Source organism: Jaculus jaculus, chromosome 1 (genome assembly GCF_020740685.1).
Source record: "Jaculus jaculus isolate mJacJac1 chromosome 1, mJacJac1.mat.Y.cur, whole genome shotgun sequence".
In the NCBI taxonomy this organism is placed as follows: Eukaryota; Metazoa; Chordata; class Mammalia; order Rodentia; family Dipodidae; genus Jaculus; species Jaculus jaculus.
In genome coordinates this window covers 273,267,787-273,286,117 of record NC_059102.1, presented here as the reverse complement: position 1 = coordinate 273,286,117, position 18,331 = coordinate 273,267,787, and the positions used below count along the sequence as shown (strand labels likewise).

General features: G+C 44.7%; 1 protein-coding gene and 1 pseudogene across 2 annotated transcripts in view; one reads left to right on the top strand and one right to left on the bottom strand.

The window, feature by feature from the left end:
- The window catches only part of Cog4 (component of oligomeric golgi complex 4), a 42,207-nt gene extending 23,904 nt beyond the window's left edge, over nucleotides 1–18,303 (top strand). For both annotated transcript variants that reach the window (XM_045140631.1, XM_045140640.1), the window contains exons 10-19: nucleotides 2,110–2,228; nucleotides 2,919–3,085; nucleotides 4,796–4,961; nucleotides 11,843–11,905; nucleotides 12,984–13,100; nucleotides 14,111–14,203; nucleotides 14,929–15,012; nucleotides 15,392–15,493; nucleotides 16,905–17,033; nucleotides 17,243–18,303. In XM_045140631.1, the coding sequence (XP_044996566.1) occupies nucleotides 2,110–2,228; nucleotides 2,919–3,085; nucleotides 4,796–4,961; nucleotides 11,843–11,905; nucleotides 12,984–13,100; nucleotides 14,111–14,203; nucleotides 14,929–15,012; nucleotides 15,392–15,493; nucleotides 16,905–17,033; nucleotides 17,243–17,377 (1,175 nt within the window). In that variant the 3' untranslated portion in view covers nucleotides 17,378–18,303. The remainder of the gene's footprint in view (nucleotides 1–2,109; nucleotides 2,229–2,918; nucleotides 3,086–4,795; nucleotides 4,962–11,842; nucleotides 11,906–12,983; nucleotides 13,101–14,110; nucleotides 14,204–14,928; nucleotides 15,013–15,391; nucleotides 15,494–16,904; nucleotides 17,034–17,242) is intronic.
- Nucleotides 7,023–7,379, bottom strand: LOC105944084 (annotated as a pseudogene).
- Nucleotides 18,304–18,331: the final 28 nt, after the last annotated feature.

Genomic DNA, 18,331 nt, shown 5'->3' with positions numbered 1-18,331 from the left:
ACATAGGCAAGTGACTTAACCACTCAGCCATCTCTCCAGCCCTTTATTGTTATTTTGAAGTAAGTCTTATGTTGCCCAAGAGCTGGGCTCAAGAATTCCTCCCCCTTCAGCTTTCCTAGTAACTTTTACTATAGGATGTGTCATTGTGCATAACTGACTCTCCAGGTTGTTAAACTTGACCATTTCCCAGGTGCAGTGGTGCAATTCTTTGTAGTCCCAGTTACTCAGAAAGCTGAGGTAGGGGAATCACTTGAGCCTAGGAGTTGCTTTGTTTTGATTTTTCAAGGTAGGGTCTCACTCTAGCCCAGGTTGACCTGGAATTCACTCTGTATTCTCAGGGTGGCCTCGAACTCACAGCAATCCTCCTACCTCAGATTAAAGGTGTGAACCACAATGCCCAGCTGAGCCCAGGAGTTTGAAATACACCTGAGCCACATGGTGATTTCCTGTCTCAAAAAAAGGATGACTTAGCCAGGTATGGTGGCACACACCTTTAATCCCAGGCAGAAGTAGGAGGATTGCCATGTGTTTGAGGCCACTCTGAGACTACATAGTGAATTCCAGATCAGCAGTGCTCTGAATTCACTGGCTACAAAGATGGTTTAGCAGTTAAGGGGTGTGCCTGCAAAACCTAACAACTCTGGTTCGAGTTCCCAGTACCCATGTAAAGCCAGATGCACAGTGGTGCATGCATCTGGAGTTTGTCTGCTATGGCTAGAGTCCCTGGCATTGCCATATGCACTCTCTCTCTCTCACTCTATCTTTCTGTCTCTCTGCTTGCAAATAAATAAATAAATAAGACGGCTGAAGAGATGGCTCAGCAATTAAGGTGCTTGCCTGCAAAGCCTAATGACCACGTTCAATTCCCCAGTACCCACTAAAGCCAAATGCATCGTGACGCATCTGAAGTTTGTTTGCAGTGGCTGGAGGCCCTGGCTTGCCCATATTCTCTCTCCTTCTGTCTCTCTCTGTCTGTCTGTTTGCAAGTAAATAAATATAAGTAATAAAATAAAAGAGTTGCTATAGCTTTTGACAACCTATTGGACAACATATATGAAACATTTCTGCCATCACAGAAACACCTATTGGACAGCTGTATAGTGTTAATGTCAATAAAGAAGCCTGGGGTAGTGGCACACACCTTTAATCCCAGCACTGGGGAGGCAGAGGTAGGAGGCTTGCCGTGAGTTCAAGGCCACCCTGAGACTACATAATGAATTCCAGGTCAGCCTGAGCTAGAGCAAGACCTTACCTTGAAAAACCAAAATAAGGATAATAATGAAGTATTTCCTATCCAATATCTTTCAGTCTTTGCCTTTGAAACTTAGATCTTTTGACTCCTATTAAATAATCCTAGAAAAATAATGAAAAAAGGAGTAAAAAGTTATTTGTATAGAATTACTATAATCTCCAATTTTTATGTTATCTCCAGCAATAGTAAAACATTCAGAAATGTTTCAGAAAACACCTAGATATCTGAAAATAGAGTTAAAATATATGAACTGTTTATTGAATAAAGTGTTCCATGGTTCTGAGTAAAATGGCACATGTCTATAATTCATGGCTGAGACAGGAGGATCACAAATAAATAAGCTGGGGCTGGGGATTTGGCTCAGTAGTGTAGTACTCCCCTAGCATAAGCAATCCTGGGTTCCATCCCAGCACCACACACAAATAATAATAGTGTTAGGGAAAATGCTCAGTGGATAAAGTGCATGGCACATAACTCTTGAGTACCTGAATTCAAATCCTCAGACCCCAGGTAAAAAGTGCAATGCTGCCGAGCATGATGGCACATGCCTTTAATCCCAGCACTCAGGAGGCAGAGTGAGGAGGATCATCATGAGTTTGAGGCCACCCTGAGACTCCATAGTGAATTCCAGGTCAGCCTGGACTAGAGTGAAACCCTACCTGGAAAAACAAAAAAAAAGTGCAATGCTATTGTGGCAAGCTTCTGTAATTTGTCTATACAGTGATGATAAGTATGTAAATAAATGCTGTATCTGTTTGGAATAAAGCCTAGAAAGAAACTTGAAAAAAATGAAAAAAAAATTGCTCTATTTCCGTTTTGGAAGAAAAATTAATGTTCTTTTCTTGACTGTTCCCTAGAGCACCAGAAGTGCCTGGACAAGCTCCTCAATAACTGCCTATTGAGCTGTACCATGCAGGAGCTGATTGGCTATTATATTACCATGGAGGAGTACTTCATGAGGGAGACTGTCAATAAGGTAGGACACAGGCGATATCTCTTGCAAATGGCACTACCTGTCTAAGATGTAAGGCTAATGGAAGTGGCTGAAGCCTGCCATATAGTGGCGTTGCTTTGTATAGTAAGAAGGCTTCTTTGGAGTGGCCATGTTCTTCATGTGCCCATCTGGGTCATCTCTCCCCAGGATCACAAAAGAAGAGCTCAGCTTTTCCCCTCCCCACCCCACCATGGAGCCTTGCTTGTTTCCTTCCTTCTGCAGGTCTATGGGTTAGGTGCTGGGGGAAAGTAGTGCCTCACTTATGGCTGACATCCCACGTAATGAATGTCCCCAAAGGGGAGTTCTCAAATATTAAACCTAATGTAATGACCAATAGGGAAATGAAGTGGTTTTTTCTTTTGGCAAGTTATGATCGAAATAAGCCATGTTGAGAGAAACATGGACAAGGTACATAGAAAAAAAACAGAGCTGGGCATGGTGGCTCATGCCTTTAATCCCAGCACTCGGGAGGCAGAGGTAGGAAGACTGCCATAGTTTGAGGCCACCCTGAGACTCCATAGTGAACTCCGGGTCAGCCTGGGCTAGAGTGAGACTCTACCTCGAAAAACCAAAAGAAAAAAGAAAAAGGAACAGAGCCAGAACCAGTGTAACTCAAACTGACTAGAACATGCAGGACTGGGATGCTCACCGAATTCTTTGTCTTTTTGGTAGGCTGTGGCTCTGGACACATATGAAAAGGGCCAGTTGACATCCAGTATGGTAGATGATGTCTTCTACATTGTTAAAAAGTGCATTGGGCGGGCTCTGTCCAGCTCTAATATCGACTGTCTCTGTGCCATGATCAACCTTGCCACCACAGAACTGGAGGCTGACTTCAGGTACCATTATCTATTTATGAGACAGAAAAAAGGGAGTGAGGAGGTGTGAGAGTGATTATGGAACACCAGGGCCATACTCCAGATGCACATACCACTTTGTATATCGGGCTTTACATTGGGTACTGGGGAATCTAACCAAGGCCAGCAGATTTTGCAAGTAAGTGCCTTTAACCACTGAGACATCTCCCCCATCCTTTGACTCCCTTTCTACTTTCTAGAAACAAAGGTCCTAACTGTAGTTGATTCCTGAGCCCCATTTGTTTCTTCCCTTTAAAAAAATTTTTTTTTGTTGTTGTTTTGTTTTTCAAGGTAAGATCGGGTCTCACTCTAGTTCAGGCTAACCTGGAATTCACTATGAAGACTCAGGGTGGCCTCAAACTCTCAATGGTCCTCCTACCTCTGCCTCCAGAGTGCTGGGATTAAAGGCTGTGCCACAATGCCCAGCTCTAAAAACATTTAAAAAAGTATTTCTAAAAACAAAAAAAAAAAAAGCCAGCTTTGCTTAAATTAAAATATATACATATGTGTGTGTGTGTGTATTTTTTTTTTTTTAGTTTTTTGAGGTAGGGTCTCCCTCTAGCTCGGGCTGACCTGGAATTCACTATGTAGTCTCAGGGTGGCCTTGAACTCACGGTGATCCTCCTACCTTTGCCTCCCAAATGCTGAGATTAAAGGCATGTGCCATCACACCCAGCTCAAAGCATTTTTTGTTTTTTGTTAACAAACAGAGATAATGGGTATACCAGAGCCTCCAGCCACTGCAAATGAACTCCAGATGCATGTGTCACTGTGCATTTGGCTTTACGAGGCTACTAGGAAATTGATCCTAGGTCATTGGGCTTTGTAGGCATGGCATGCCCATTCTCTCTCTCTCTCTCTCTCATAAATAAATAAAATATGCACAAAAGGCTTCAGTTCCTCTCAAAAAAAAAAAAACTGCCTTTCACTAAGTTATATATTCTCTTGTTAGATGGAGTTTAGACATGATAAACTGAAACACAGTGTCAGTGCCATCATGGGCAGTGTAGCTGCTGACCAGAAGCCAGGACCATCCACCCTTTCTCCCAGTTTTACTGCTCAATAAATTGATGCCTCATTTAAAAAAAAAAAATTGGGGGGGATGGAGATGGCTCAGTGGTTAAGCATTTGCCTGAAAAACCTAACAACCTAGGTTCAATTCCCCAGTACCCACATGAAGCAGATGCACAAAGTGGTACATACATCTGAGTTTATTTGCAGTGGCTAGAGGTCCTGGTGTGCCCATTCTGTCTGTCTCTCTTCTATAGCTTTCTGCTTGCAAATAATAAATAAATTCGGGCTGGAGTGATAACTCAGTGGTTGAAGGCACTTGCTTGCAAAGCCTGACTGCCAGGTTCAAATGCCCAGTGCCCACATTAAGCTAGATGCACAAAGTGACCCTTGCATCTGAAATTCATTTGTAGTGGCAAGAGGCCCTGGTATGCCCCTTCATTCTCTTTCTGTGCTTGAAAATAAACAAACAGACAAATAAATAAAATTGGCTAATCTCCTCTTTATGTTTTTAGTGTCTTTGAAGGTGTGTTGGTCACTATCCTACCCTGGCTCTTGAGGTGTCCATCAAAGATTGGTCTTTTCCCCCCAAAACCAACTGGTGCTGCTGGGACCTAGTAGTGGATGCTCTGGTTCTGTTGTCCTCCATCTCAGATTGAGCTCTGTCATTCTGCCCCACAGGAACGTCCTGTGCAACAAGCTGCAGATGGGCTTCCCAGCCACCACCTTACAGGATATCCAGCGTGGGGTCACAAGTGCTGTGAACATCATGCACAGCAGCCTTCAGCAGGGCAAATTTGACACGAAAGGCATCGAGAGCACTGATGAGGCCAAGCTGTCCTTCCTGGTAGGTCGCCAACAGTTTGGGAGCTGGGTCAGTTTTTCCTGAGAGATTTTGTTTTTGTTTTGAAATGGTCTCATGTGTCCCTCTCTGGGTTTATGCAGTGTTGGGGCTGAAACCCACGGTTTCATGAATGCTAGGCAAGCACTCTACTAAGCTACATCTTAGCCCTCTTAAAGTTATACTGTGACCTGCAAGTCACAGTACAAAACCTCCATGCTATAGACTTCCTCTCATGTTTATAGAAAAGGAAAACTCCTTTAAGGAAAGCTTCTTTAGAAAATTCTGAAATTGCCATGTATGCTGGTGCACACCTGTAATCCCAGCACTCAAGAGGCAGAGGTAGGTGGATTGCTGTGAGTTCAAGGCCAGCCTGAGACTTCATAGTGAATTCCAGGTCAGCCTATGCTAGAGTGAGATCCTACCTAAAAAGAAAGAAGAAAGAAAAAGAGGGACGGGGGCTGGAGAGATGGCTTAGCAGTTAAGTTGCTTGCCTACAAAGCTAAAGGACCTCCGATTGATTCCCCAGGACCCATGTAAGTCAGATACACAAGGTGGTGCATTCAGCTGGAGTTCGTTTACAGTTGCTAGAAGCCCTGGCATACCCATTTTCTTTCTTTCTTTCTCTCTCTTTTTCTCTCTGTCTGCCTCTTTCCCTCTCACAAATAAATAAATAAGAGGATTCTGAAATCACCTACTCAAGGACTTCCTCTGAACAGCCTGAGCCAGTATATGAACTTTTCTGTGCCAAAAGCCTGGGTATCTTACCTCTCCTGTGCCTGAGTGTTCTTCCCATAAGCTCTCCCCAGCCTTTTTTTTTTTTTTTAGTTTTTTTTTAGTTTTAAAAACTTTGCGGCCAGGCATGATGGTGCACTCATTTAATCCCAGCACTTGGGAGGCCTAGGGAGGAGGATTGCCATGAGTGCGAGGCCACCCTGAGCCTGGGCTAGTGAGACCCTACCTTGAAAAACAAAAACAGAAAAATCCTTTGATATTTAATTCTCTGTAAGGTTATAAATTCTCTTGAATAAAATGAAAAGGCAGGGCTGGAGGGATGGCTTTGCAATTAAGGCGTTTGCCTGCAAAGCCAAAAGACCCAGGTTCAATCCCCCAGGACCCACATTAGCTGGGTGCACAAGGGGGCACACATGCCTGGAGTTCATTTGCAGCAGCTGGGGTCTCTGGTGCACCCATTCTCTCTGTCTCTCTTTCACTATCTCTGCCCCTCTTCTACTTCTCCCTGCTTGCAAGTAAATAAATCAAAGTGTGTGTGTGGGTGGGTGTGGGTGTGTGTGTGTATTAGGGCTGGAGAGATTGCTTAGTGGTTCAGGTGCTTTCCTGAGTAGCCTAAGGACTCATATTCAACTCTCCATGTGGATGTAAGCCAGACGTACAGTGTGACGCAAGCATGCAAGGTCATACATGTGCACAATATGATACATGTATCTGAAGTTTGATTGCAGTGGCTAGAGGCCCTGACACACCCATTCTGTCTTGCTCTCTCCCTCTCTCTGATTAAAATATGTATATTTATATTTATATATATAATCAGAGGTCAAGATAGTTATCCAAAAAATCAATACTTAAAAAAAAAGATAGTTATCCATAAAATGCCACATTCTCAGTAGTTATATAATGCAACAGTGGAAGTAAAGCCATTACTTTGAGTCACACTTCAATATTTTTCCTGTTATACTTCACCAGTTTGTTCTCTGAGCTATATTCAACCAACACCAACTTGGCTTTTCTGTCATGAAGACTGAGCAAAAGAAAATTCTGCTAAATTTCAACTAAGATTTGATTAATTAAGAAGCTAGTAAAACATAGGCTGCTCACTTGATATCAACCCCATCTTTTATCATTATTGTGAAACATGTAGTATTTCAAAGAATACTGAAAACTGCAGCATGGACTCTAGCCAAGAGGCTCAGAGGCTGTTGCCTTGCCTTGGCTCGGGTGAAGGTGTGTGTGTACAATTTCTTCAGCTAAGTATCAAGAAAACAGACAGCTTGTGTGCCTGGGTTGAGAGTGATGTCTGCAGGTCTTCATCCAGGGAACGTGGCCTGGAACAAAGGCTGAGATGCCGTTCACATTCCTGATCCTTCCTGTGGTTCTAGCTGAACAATTAAGAAGCCACCAACACAGATGGATTCCTTTTGAAGAGTCAAAAAACTTAGAGCAAGAGTGTGTGCTATAGAGTAGCTAGAACCTGTAAAAAGGAGACCACCACCACCACACAGAACATCTGTCCGGTGCCCAAGGTGAGGGCTTCAAAGGGTATCATCTCCTTCCCTGCTGCTTGGTAGACTCCAGCAATTGCTGGGCCATATTATGATGTCTGAGATTAAAGAGGGCCAGTAATCCGGCAGGGACGTGAGAGAAGACAGACGACACCAGTGCCCAAAAGAACACACCGCACCACATCTCTGTGAGGGGACAAGAGAAGTGGAGTTGGGGCACAGGGTCCCATTGCCCACCTGTGGCATGAACTTCAGGCTGAGGATCTGCTGCAGGAGTACCTGGAAAGATGAAAGGATTTGTGCATTTCTGTGCTCAGAAACATTTATTGGCTTCTTGGAACCTACCACATCACAACTAAAAGTCTGACTGTTTAATGCTGAGGAGTAAACATAAGGCTTCATGCATCCTAGGCAAGAGCACTACCAATGAGTTATATCCTCCAGCTTCTTTTTTAGTCTTGATAAATTATTTGCACTGGCCTTGAATTCACTCTACTCAGATAGGCTTTGAATTTAATTATTTTGCCTCAGACTCCCAAACCACTGGAATTTGGGCCTGGGTCACTAGGCCCAATTGGTTATTTCAAGCCTCATGATCTAACCAATCTACTTTTCCCCGAGTCCTGTTTTCTACCCTTAGACTTTACATGTCACCAGGAATGGACAGTGTACCACTGCCAATTTATTGCTTTGGGAGGACCTTCCATTCAGACAGTTTCATTGCTGGAAGACCCAGAAGATAAAGCCAAATAGAAAGGTGGTGGGCTGGAGAGATGGCTTAGCGGTTAAGTGCTTGCCTGTGAAGCCTAAGGACCCCGGTTCGAGGCTCGGTTCCCCAGTCCCACGTTAGCCATGTGTACAAGGGGGCGCACGCGTCTGGAATTCGTTTGCAGAGGCTGGAGGCCCTGGCGCGCCCATTCTCTCTCTCCCTCTATCTGTCTTTCTCTCTGTGTCTGTCGCTCTCAAATAAATAAATAATTTTTAAAAAATTTAAAAAAATAAAAATAAAAAAAAAGAAAGAAAGGTGGTGATAAATGCTTAGTGACAAATTTCTAGTATTTCGTTTGTTTGTTTTGTTTTTCGAGGTGTAGGGTCTTGCTGTAGCCCAGGCTGACCTGGAATTAACTATGTAATCTCAGGATGGCCTCAAACTCATTGTGATCCTACTACCTCTTCCTCCCAAGTGCTGGGATTAAAGACATGCACCACCGTCCCTGGCAAATTATCAACACTCCCACTGCAAAGCCCTTTATGACATTTGGATTCATTTGGCTGTCAAAATGAATTTCCCAGCTGTACTGGCATATTTGCCATGAGCAGGGGATAAGCCTGGTGAATCCATTTTTACAAGGATTGTCAGTACAAGAGAAACTGAAATCAGTACTATTTGAACCCAAATCTATTTCCACTCATAACAGTATTCTTGGTGCCCGTAAGTGCCAAGAGACATTTGTTTTGGCTTTTATCCTTCAATTTTCTTGTCAGTGCAGTTATTTCTGTGGAAAATTCGGATGGTAGGAGACTTATGTTGTGGCATTCGTAGCCTTCTCCGTTGCTGCTCGCGTGGCCTGAGTGGCACAGTCAGCAGTGTGATTCTTCTGTGTTAGCTTCAGGTTGCTGACAAAGGAAGTACTCCAAAGATGGGAGGGGCTTCCAAATCTAAACCCCTGGGGTTCTTCTTTTACCCAAGGTCCTAAAGTTCCTGATTCATAGCTTCTTCCTGTCCTGTCCCCCTTTGCCATACCACTCACATACCAGTCCAATCCCAACACTTGAGGGGTAGAGGCAGAACAGGAGTCCAAGGCCAGCTTTGGCTTCATAGCAAGTTTGAATCCAGTCTGGGCTACATGAGACCATGTCTTAGGGAGGAAAAATGGCTGGGGATATAACGTAATGGTAGAGTACTTATCCAGTATGCCTAAGGCCCAAGGTTTGATCCCTAGCACCACTGGGGGAAAAAAAATGACTAAATGAGACCGCAAACTTAAAGAATGGCAAAAAATACTCACCAATATCTTTTAGAACCATGTTCTTACCTTGTAAGTTCAACTCAGCCACCAACTGTATCACAGAGCCTTGTCTGAGTACCTCCAATCAGACGCTTTTTTTCTAAAGATCATAGTTATACTTATCATTTTTTCCCTCACTGCTTTATTTTACTTTTATTTATTTATTAGAGGTGGGGGGAGAGATGAGAGTAAGAATGGGCATACCAGGGCCTCTAGTCACTGTAAACAAACTCCAGATGCATGCGCACCATGTGCATCTGGCTTATGTGGGACCTGGTGAATCGAACCCAGGTTCTTAGGCTTTGCAGGCATGGGCCTTAACTGCTAAGCCATCTTTCCAACCCCCTTACTGCTTTTTTGTCTAAGACAGATCACATATAGCCCAAGTTGGCCTCCAACGTGCTGCTAAGGCTAACCTTGAACTTCTGATCTTCTGCCTTCAACTTCTGAGTACTAGAATTACAGGTGTGCGCAATCAGTATTATAGAGTCCTAAGGATAGTGCATGCTAGGCAAGCACTCTACTGAGTTACATCCCAATTGTGCTTTAAAAAAAGTGTTTGTTTATGTATGTGCCTGCATGCATGTGTAGGTATGCCAGAGTCTGTTGCCACTGCCACCTTAAATGAACCAAATGCTTGCAGTGCTTTTTGTGCCTGGCTTTATATGGTTACTGGGGAACTGAACCCAGGCCAGCAAGCCCATTTTAACTGTTGAGTATCTTGCCACCTCCCCTTACTCCTCCATGGTGCTTTTTGTTGTTGCTCTTTCCTAGTCTGTGAGACAGATGAGTAATAAAAAGAGCCTGTGGCCCATAGTGAAGACTCTTTATTTACTTGAGGCGGGGTGGGGGGAGGGATTGAGGTAGGGTCTTTCTCTAGCCCATGCTGAATTTACTATGTAGTCTCAGGCTGGCCTCGAATTCACAGTCATCCTCTTAATTCTGCCTCCTGAGTACTGGGATTAGGCATATGCCACAACACCAGGCTAGAGAGAAAATGGGAATGCCAAGACCTCTAGCCACTGCAAATGGATTCCAGATGCATGTGCATCTATCTGGCTTTATGTGAGTACTGAGGAATTGAGTAGACAAGTGCCTTAACCACTGAGCAATTTCTCCAACCCTTTTATTTATTTATTTATTCTCAAGCTGGAGTCTCATTCTAGCCTAGGCTGACCTAGAACTCACTCTGAAGTTACAGGCTGACCTCAAAACCACAGTGATCCTATCTCTGCCTACAAAGGCATGTGATACCACACCCAGCTTGATACTTTTTTGGAGAGTGGGAGTGGTATTTAATAGGGTCAGAGAGAGAAAATACTTAAGAGGTGTCTGATTTATCTAGAAGTGTTTTTGTTTTTTATATTTCTTTTTTTAATATTTAACTTTTATTTATTTATTTGAGAGAGAGATAATGGGTATATCTGGGCCTCTAGCCACTGCAAACAAACTCCAGATGCATGGGCCACCTTGTGCATCCGGCTTACATGGGCCCAGGGAAATCGAACCTGGGTCCTTTGGCTTTGCAGGTAAACACCTGAACCAAAAAGCCATCTCTCCAGCCCATTGTGTCTTATTTTTCTAAGATAATGTCTCAATATCTAGCCCAGGCTGGTGTAGAACTCACAGTCTTCCTGCCTCAGCTTCCCAAGTCTGATAGTGTTTGTTAAAAATATATTTATTAAGCCGGGCATAATGGCACATGCATTTAATCCCAGCACTTGGGAGACAAAGGTAGGAGGATTGCCATGAGTTTGAAGCCATCCTGAGACTACACAGTTAATTCCAGGTCAGCCTGAGTTAGAGTAAGACCCTACCTTGAAAACAAAACAACAAAACAAAACAAACAAACAAACAAATATATATATTTTTTTTTTTCTGCAAATGAACTCCAGATGTATATGCCACCTTACACATCTGGCTTTACATGGGTACTAGGGAATTGAACTCCAATCCTTAGGCTTTGCAGGCAAGTGCCTTAACTGCTGAGCCATCTCTCCAGTCCCTGAGAGTCTTTTGGACAAGATCTTTCTATGTAACCCTAGAACTTGCTATATAGTTCTAGCTGGCCTCAAACTTGCAGTGATCTTCCTGCCTCTGCCTCTGAGTGCTGAGATTATAGGAATATGCCATCTCACCCAGCTTTATTTTTATTTTATTTATTTTACTTTTTATTTTGAAACAGGACCTTACTGAGTTGCCCTGGCTGGTCTTGAACTTTGTAGCCTACACACTTGAACTTGGACCTTCCTGCCTCAGCCTCCTGGGTAGCTGGGATTATGTGCCTACATTATCAGGCCTGGCTGGAAAACTTTTTAACAAATGTCAGACTTTGCATTTCTAACTAAGGTTTGCCCATTTGGAGCCCAGTACTTATGCCAGACCTGTGTGCCTGAGTCTGTGAAGCAAAAAGACCTGCTTTGGAATCAGGCACCAGAGAAAAGATAAACCTGGTTCACTGTTTAGCCTAGTCTGAGATCTGAGCATCCTCCTTGATGACAGTGTTCCTCAGACTAACCCTAACTCCATCCAGCCCTTCTGGGAGCCACATGGAATATATCTGTCAGCCAATCTGGCTGGTGGTAGAGTGAGCAGCAAATCCAGTGAGCAGTAAGTAACATTCCTCTTTGTCTCCCAGGTGACTCTGAACAATGTGGAAGTCTGCAGTGAAAACATCTCCACTCTAAAGAAGACTCTGGAGGTACAGTGGAAGTTGTTCATCACTTCCAGCAGTGACAGCAACCCCATTTTAAGAAAAAGCACAAGTAGTACGCTTGTCTTGGTGGAGAACTGGAGCATTCTCAGGGCAGGGTTTTGCTCTAGCCTAAGCTGTCCTGGAGTTCTCAAGGTAGCCTCAAACTCACAGTGACTGATCCTCCTACCTCTGCCTCCTTTGAGCTGGGATTAAAGGCATGTGCTACCATGCCCAGCAGCCCTTTCTGCTTAAATTTAATTTTATTAATTTTTTGGTTTTTCGAGGTAGGGTCTCACTCTAGCCCAGGCTGACCTGGAATTGACTATGTAGTCTCAGGGTGGCCTCAAATTCAGTGACCCTCCTACTTCTGCCTCCTTAGTGCTGGGATTAAAGTCGTGTGTCACCACACCCAGCTAATTTTATTATTTATTTGAAAGAGAGCAAGAAACAGAGAGAATGGGTGTGCCAGGGCTTCTAGCCACTACAAATGAACTCCAGACACATATACTACCTTGTGCATCTAGCTTACATGGGTACTACAGAATTGAACCTGGGTCCTTAGGTTTCACAGGCAAGCACCTATAACTGCTAAGCCATCTCGCCAGCCCTTTTGTTTTGTTTTTCAAAGTAGTGTCTTACTCTAGCCCAGGCTGACCTGAGATCCACTATGTCATCTCAGGCAGCCTTGTACTCACAGTGATTCTCACCTTGGCCACCATGCCTAGTGCATTACTTTTTTTGTTTGTTTGTTTGTTTTTCAAGGTAGGGTCTATGCATATACCACTTTATGCATCTGGCTTTACATGTATACTGGGGAATCAAACTTGAGCCATTAGGCTTTGTAGGGAAGCTCCTTAATGGCTGAGCCATCTCTCTAGCCTTGTGGTTCTTCTCTTCCCATGGCACTGGTACCCCATACTGCAAAGGGGGAGGTGGGATCCAGGCAGAGATTTACAAGGATAGAAGCTCAAGAGAAGGGCTGGCTGTTGGAGGTCAAATGGCCAGTTACATATTCTTCTCTGCCCATGTGCACATTCTCATAGCAAAGGCATGCTCAGTTATCTAAAGCTGCATTTTCTCCTAGAGTGACTGCACTAAACTATTCAGTCAAGGCATTGGAGGCGAGCAAGCCCAGGCCAAGTTTGACAGTTGCCTTTCTGACTTGGCTGCTGTGTCCAACAAGTTCCGGGACCTTTTGCAGGTAAGCCTAAGGTTCAGCTGCTGCCTGGATCCTGCACCTGGATGCTGCTCTGAGAAGACTGTTACCACAGCTTACCATGTGTGCAAGGAAACAGACAGGGAAGATGAGGGAGTAGCCTGCAAGACACTGAAGGAAAGCAAATCCCTTGGGACTAAAGGTCCCACTGGTTTTTCAGTAGCATAGTTGTCACATCAACAAACCAGTGTTGGTCCTTCTAGAATCTTCAATTGGCCCCAGAATGACAAGGGTTCTCAGAAAAATGATCTAAGGAAACGAACTATATGGTTCAACCATTACTTGACCACAGGTGTTGCCCAGCACCAGGCATTAGTAAATCACTTTTTAAAGCCTCATGTGATGGCTCCCACCTAAAATAGCAACCCTTGGAAGGCTGAGATAGGAGGATTGCCATGAGCTTGAGAGCAGCCTGGACTACCACGTGAGTTTCAGGTCAGCCTGGCCTAGGGTGAGACCTTGCCATAAAATAAAAATAAAAAATAAAGTATGGAGTACCTAAATACATAAAATGTATTTTTTAAATCATCTTTTTAAAAAATACATTATTTTTATTTATTTATTTAAGACAGAAGAGGCAGTTAGAGAGAGAAAATGGATGGATGCACTGTGGCCTCTGGCTGCTGCAAACAAACACCAGACGCATGTACATTGTATATCTGGCTTTACGTGGGTACTAGGGAATTGAACTTGGGTCCTTTGCCTTTGTAGGCAAGCACCTTACCTGCTAAGTCACTCTCTAGTCCCTGAAATCACCTTTTGAGATTTTGCTAGTACGACCTTAAGGTTCTATCTCCGGACCTGAATATACACAGATCCGGAAAGGACAGGCTATCCCTGGCTTCTTTTATTAGCATGACCTCTGCAATGCTTCCCACTAGGTCTGCTGAGAACCTCAGTTGCAAAAGTACCCTTTAGTTAAGGGAGGGGCGAATGAGGAAAAGGGAACAGGGTGGGTTATGTGTCTGATGTGTCTGTGTCCTTTATTGGCATAGGAAGGGCTGGCAGAGCTCAACAGCACAGCAGTCAAGCCGCAGGTGCAGCCTTGGATCAACACCTTTCTCTCTGTCTCCCACAACATTGAGGAGGTCAGTCTGACTACAGCGCCATCAAGCCCAGGCTTGTCCCTCACTCCCCACCTCCATCTTCATCAAAGATCCAGAAAACAGCTTGTGTTTAGTCAGAAGGGTTCAGAATTGTGTTAAAGGAGTTTCTTACCTGACTCATCCCCCTTATGCTGAGGCTTAGTTTGCCTTGCCTATCATAGACTCAGGAGCGTTCTTTCCCCAGCTTTGTGATTTCACTCCTATAGAACATTAGCCAGTTTGGGCCAGGTACCTTGCCACCAGCATGTGGGTCATTGCTGGAGCCCAGAGCTTTTTGTTGGCTAGACACAAGATGAAGCAGCAGTTTCTGCCAGCCTGAGGACTCAAGCTATTTTTCTGGTTGTTGGGGTTTTTTTGCAGAAGGGGTTCAAATGGCTTTTATGGTTGTTGTTTTGGAGGGGGGAACTGTTCTTCTGTTTTTTCAGATACCATCTCATGTCATCTGTGTAGCATAGTCTAGACTGGAACTCACTATGTAGACCAGGCTGGCTACAAATTTAAAGCAGTCCTCCTGGGTCATTCTCCTAAATACTGGAATTACAGTCATGAGCTCATTCAAGCTGGCTTTTAAAAACAAGAGGAGTCAGAAGGTACAGGGAGGAAGGACCTCTTATATCAGATGATGAAAGGGGTAAAGGTGGGATGAGGGTAAATTCTATTTCTTAGAAAAAAGTCTATGTCAACCCCTGCTTGCTTCCTGACAATAGGAAGAATTCAATGACTATGAGGCCAATGACCCTTGGGTACAGCAATTCATCCTCAACCTGGAGCAGCAAATGGCAGAATTCAAGGTAAGCTGAGGGATTTTATGAAATTACCCATTCTGCCCACCCCTATAGACTCCAAAGAAATAGAGATGTAACTCAGAGTGTTTGCTTTGTATGCATGAGGCCCTGGGTTCAGTTCTCAGCAGCAAATGGAACCAGGTACTATGGCACACAGTTGGAATCCCCACACTTAGGAGGTGAGGCAGGAGGATCAGGGGTTCAAGACTAGCCTGGGTTTACATGAGACTTTGTCTCCAAAACTTCAGGGGGGGAAAAAAAGCCCTATTGAATCCCAGCCAATGGAAACATTGCCCCCGTTGTAACTGTCCCCTCTCCCTGAAGACTCCAGTGTAGAGACATAGGGGCTAAATGGAACTTCAGTTGATACCAACTTTCTGTGCAGGCCAGCCTGTCCCCAGTCATCTATGACAGCCTGACAGGCCTCATGACCAGCCTTGTTGCTGTTGAGTTGGAGAAAGTAGTGCTGAAATCCACCTTCAACCGGGTAAGGTCAAAGGGAAACTGAGCCCTTAGATCTCTGAGGGCAAGTCATAACCACCACAGGACTTACTTATGTCCCCTCTGCAAACTGTATATCTGGACCCAGTTCTGCTCTGTCTTCTGAGGTACTAACAGGCTAGAGCCACAGATATACTGAAACCCAGCTTGCTTTGCCTCCCAGTTCTTTTAAAAAAAAAACTTTAAAAACAAATTATTTGAACCAGGCATGATGGTGCATGCCTTTAATCCCATCACTTGGTAGGCAGAGGTAGAAGGATCTCCATGAGTTCAAGGCCACCCTGAGACTACATAGTGAATTCCAGGTCAGCCTGGGCTAGAGTAAGACCCTACCTTGATAAGCCCCCACAAAATATATATATATATTTAGAGCCGGGCATGGTGGCACACACCTTTAATCCCAGCACTTGGGAGGCAGAGGTAGGAGGATCGCCAAGAGTTCAAGGCCACCCTGAGACTCCATAGTGAATTCCAGGTCAGCCTGGACCAGAATGAGAGTCTACCTCAAAAAAAAAAAAAAAAAAAATTGGGGACTGGAGAGATGGCTCAGCAGTAAAGGCATTTGCCTGCAAGGCCTAATGACCCAGGTTCAGTTCCCCAGTACCCACATAAAGTAAGATGCAAAAAGTGGTGCATGCATCTGGAGTTCATTTGCAGTGGCTAGACACCCTGGTATGCCCATTCTGTCTATCAGCCCCACCCCTCTCTCTCAAAATAAGTACTTTTTAAAATAAGAATAAATTTTTATTTGTATGTATGCAAATATACGTATATGGGAGTACATGCATGTACCACTTTTGCATCCGACTTAATGTGGGTGCTAGAAAATCAAACCCAGGCCAGTGGGCTTTACAAGCAAGCATCTTTAACTGCTCAGCCATCTCCCCAGGTCTTTTGTTTGTTTGTTTGTTTTTGTTTTTTGAGGTAGAGTTTCACTGTAGTCCAAGCTGATCTGAAATTCACTATGTAGTCTCAGGGAAGCCTCATACTCAAACTCAGCGATCATCCTACCTCTGCCTCCTGAGTGCTGGGATTGAAGATGCGCACCACCATGCCTAGCATTTTTTTATTTTTTTTTTTACTTTTTAAAATATTTATTTGAGAAAGGACACAGAGAGAGAATGGGCACACCAGGGCCTCTAGCCACTGCAAATGAACTCCAGATTCATGTGCCACCTTGTGCATCTGGCTTTACGGAGGTTCTATGGACTTGAACCTGGGTCCTGTGGCTTTGGAGGCAAGCACCTTAACCACACTAAGCCATCTCTCCAGCCCACTTTTTTTTTTTTAACAACCTCCATATATATAATGTACCTTGATTATAATCCCCTTGGCCTTCTAGTTCTGTTCTGCTTGGCCACAGGACCAGACATTAAACAGATGCTTGTGTTCTACAGTTGGGTGGTCTGCAGTTTGACAAGGAACTGAGGTCACTCATTGCTTATCTTACCACGGTGACAACCTGGACCATTCGAGACAAGTTTGCCCGTCTCTCTCAGATGGCCACAGTCCTCAATCTGGAGCGGGTATGTGGGGGTCCCTCAACCTAGCTGGGAAAGTGACTGAAAAGAGACAAGAACAGACTCTGGAACCCTGCCATTCCCTCGTCTCCTAGCAGTCCAGCCCTGGGAGTTTACCTTGTCTTCCCAGGTGTCCCTGCTTTGCCTTGGCGGAATCCAGGGCTTCCCTCAGGATAGCCTCAGTCCTGCTAACTGGTTTCTCTTCTTCCCTACAGGTGACTGAAATCCTAGATTACTGGGGAGCCAACTCTGGCCCTTTGACATGGCGCCTCACTCCTGCTGAAGTACGCCAGGTCCTGGCTCTGCGCATTGACTTCCGCAATGAGGACATCAAGCGGCTGCGCCTATAGCACCCATGGTGAGCCCATGTGGCCCACCAGGCTTTATTTCCTGAGTAGCTACCACCAAAGAGCTACACAAAGCTGTTTGGCTCAGGTGTACTGATAACCCAGACTGTACCACCACTAACACCAGAAGGCAAGGCCTGGCCTTACCACCGTGTTCTACTCAGAAGCAGAGCTGGCTTGGGAGCACCTTAGGACAGCCTTTCCCAACTGAGAGAGGTGGGAGATAAAGTAGGCAGCATGTGGCCTGGCCAGCCTTTCACATGGATGGGTGGTCGTTCTCTCCCCCTCACGCACTACAGAAAACATGCTGCCCATGTCAGCCTTAGAGAGCTTGGGGACGTCTGGGGACGAGGTCTGACACTTATTTGTAAACATCAGAATAAAGACAATGCTTGGAGAGACACGAGCATGCTAGTTCTAGGGAGAGTTGGCTGCTTGGGTAGGACATGCAGTTAAACATCTAAGGCCAGGGCTGGAGAGAGATCAGTAAAGTAAGTGCTTGTCTCCAAGTATGAGAACTTGAACTGACTCCCTGGAACCCACTTAAAAAGCCAGTCATGAGTCAGGCGTGGTAGCGCACGCCTTTAATCCCAGCACTCAGGAGGCAGAGGTAGGAGGATCGCTGTGAGTTCGAGGCCACCCTGAGACTACATAGTGACTTCCAGGTCAGCCTGGGCCAGAGTGAGATCCTACCTTGAAACACCAAAAGCCAGAAATAAAAATATAAAATAAAAAAAGCCAGTCATAGTGGTGCATGCTTATAATCCCAGTGCTGGAGAGTTGGAGACAAGCAGACTGCTCATTGGCTAGCCAGTCTAGCCTGCTTGAGCAATCCAAAAAAAGGTAAGAGGACACCTGAGATTGTCCTCCACACATGTACACACACGCACATGCACACACATTTAAAAAATGTCTAAAAGCCAGGCATGGTGGTGCACATCTTTAATCTCAGCACTT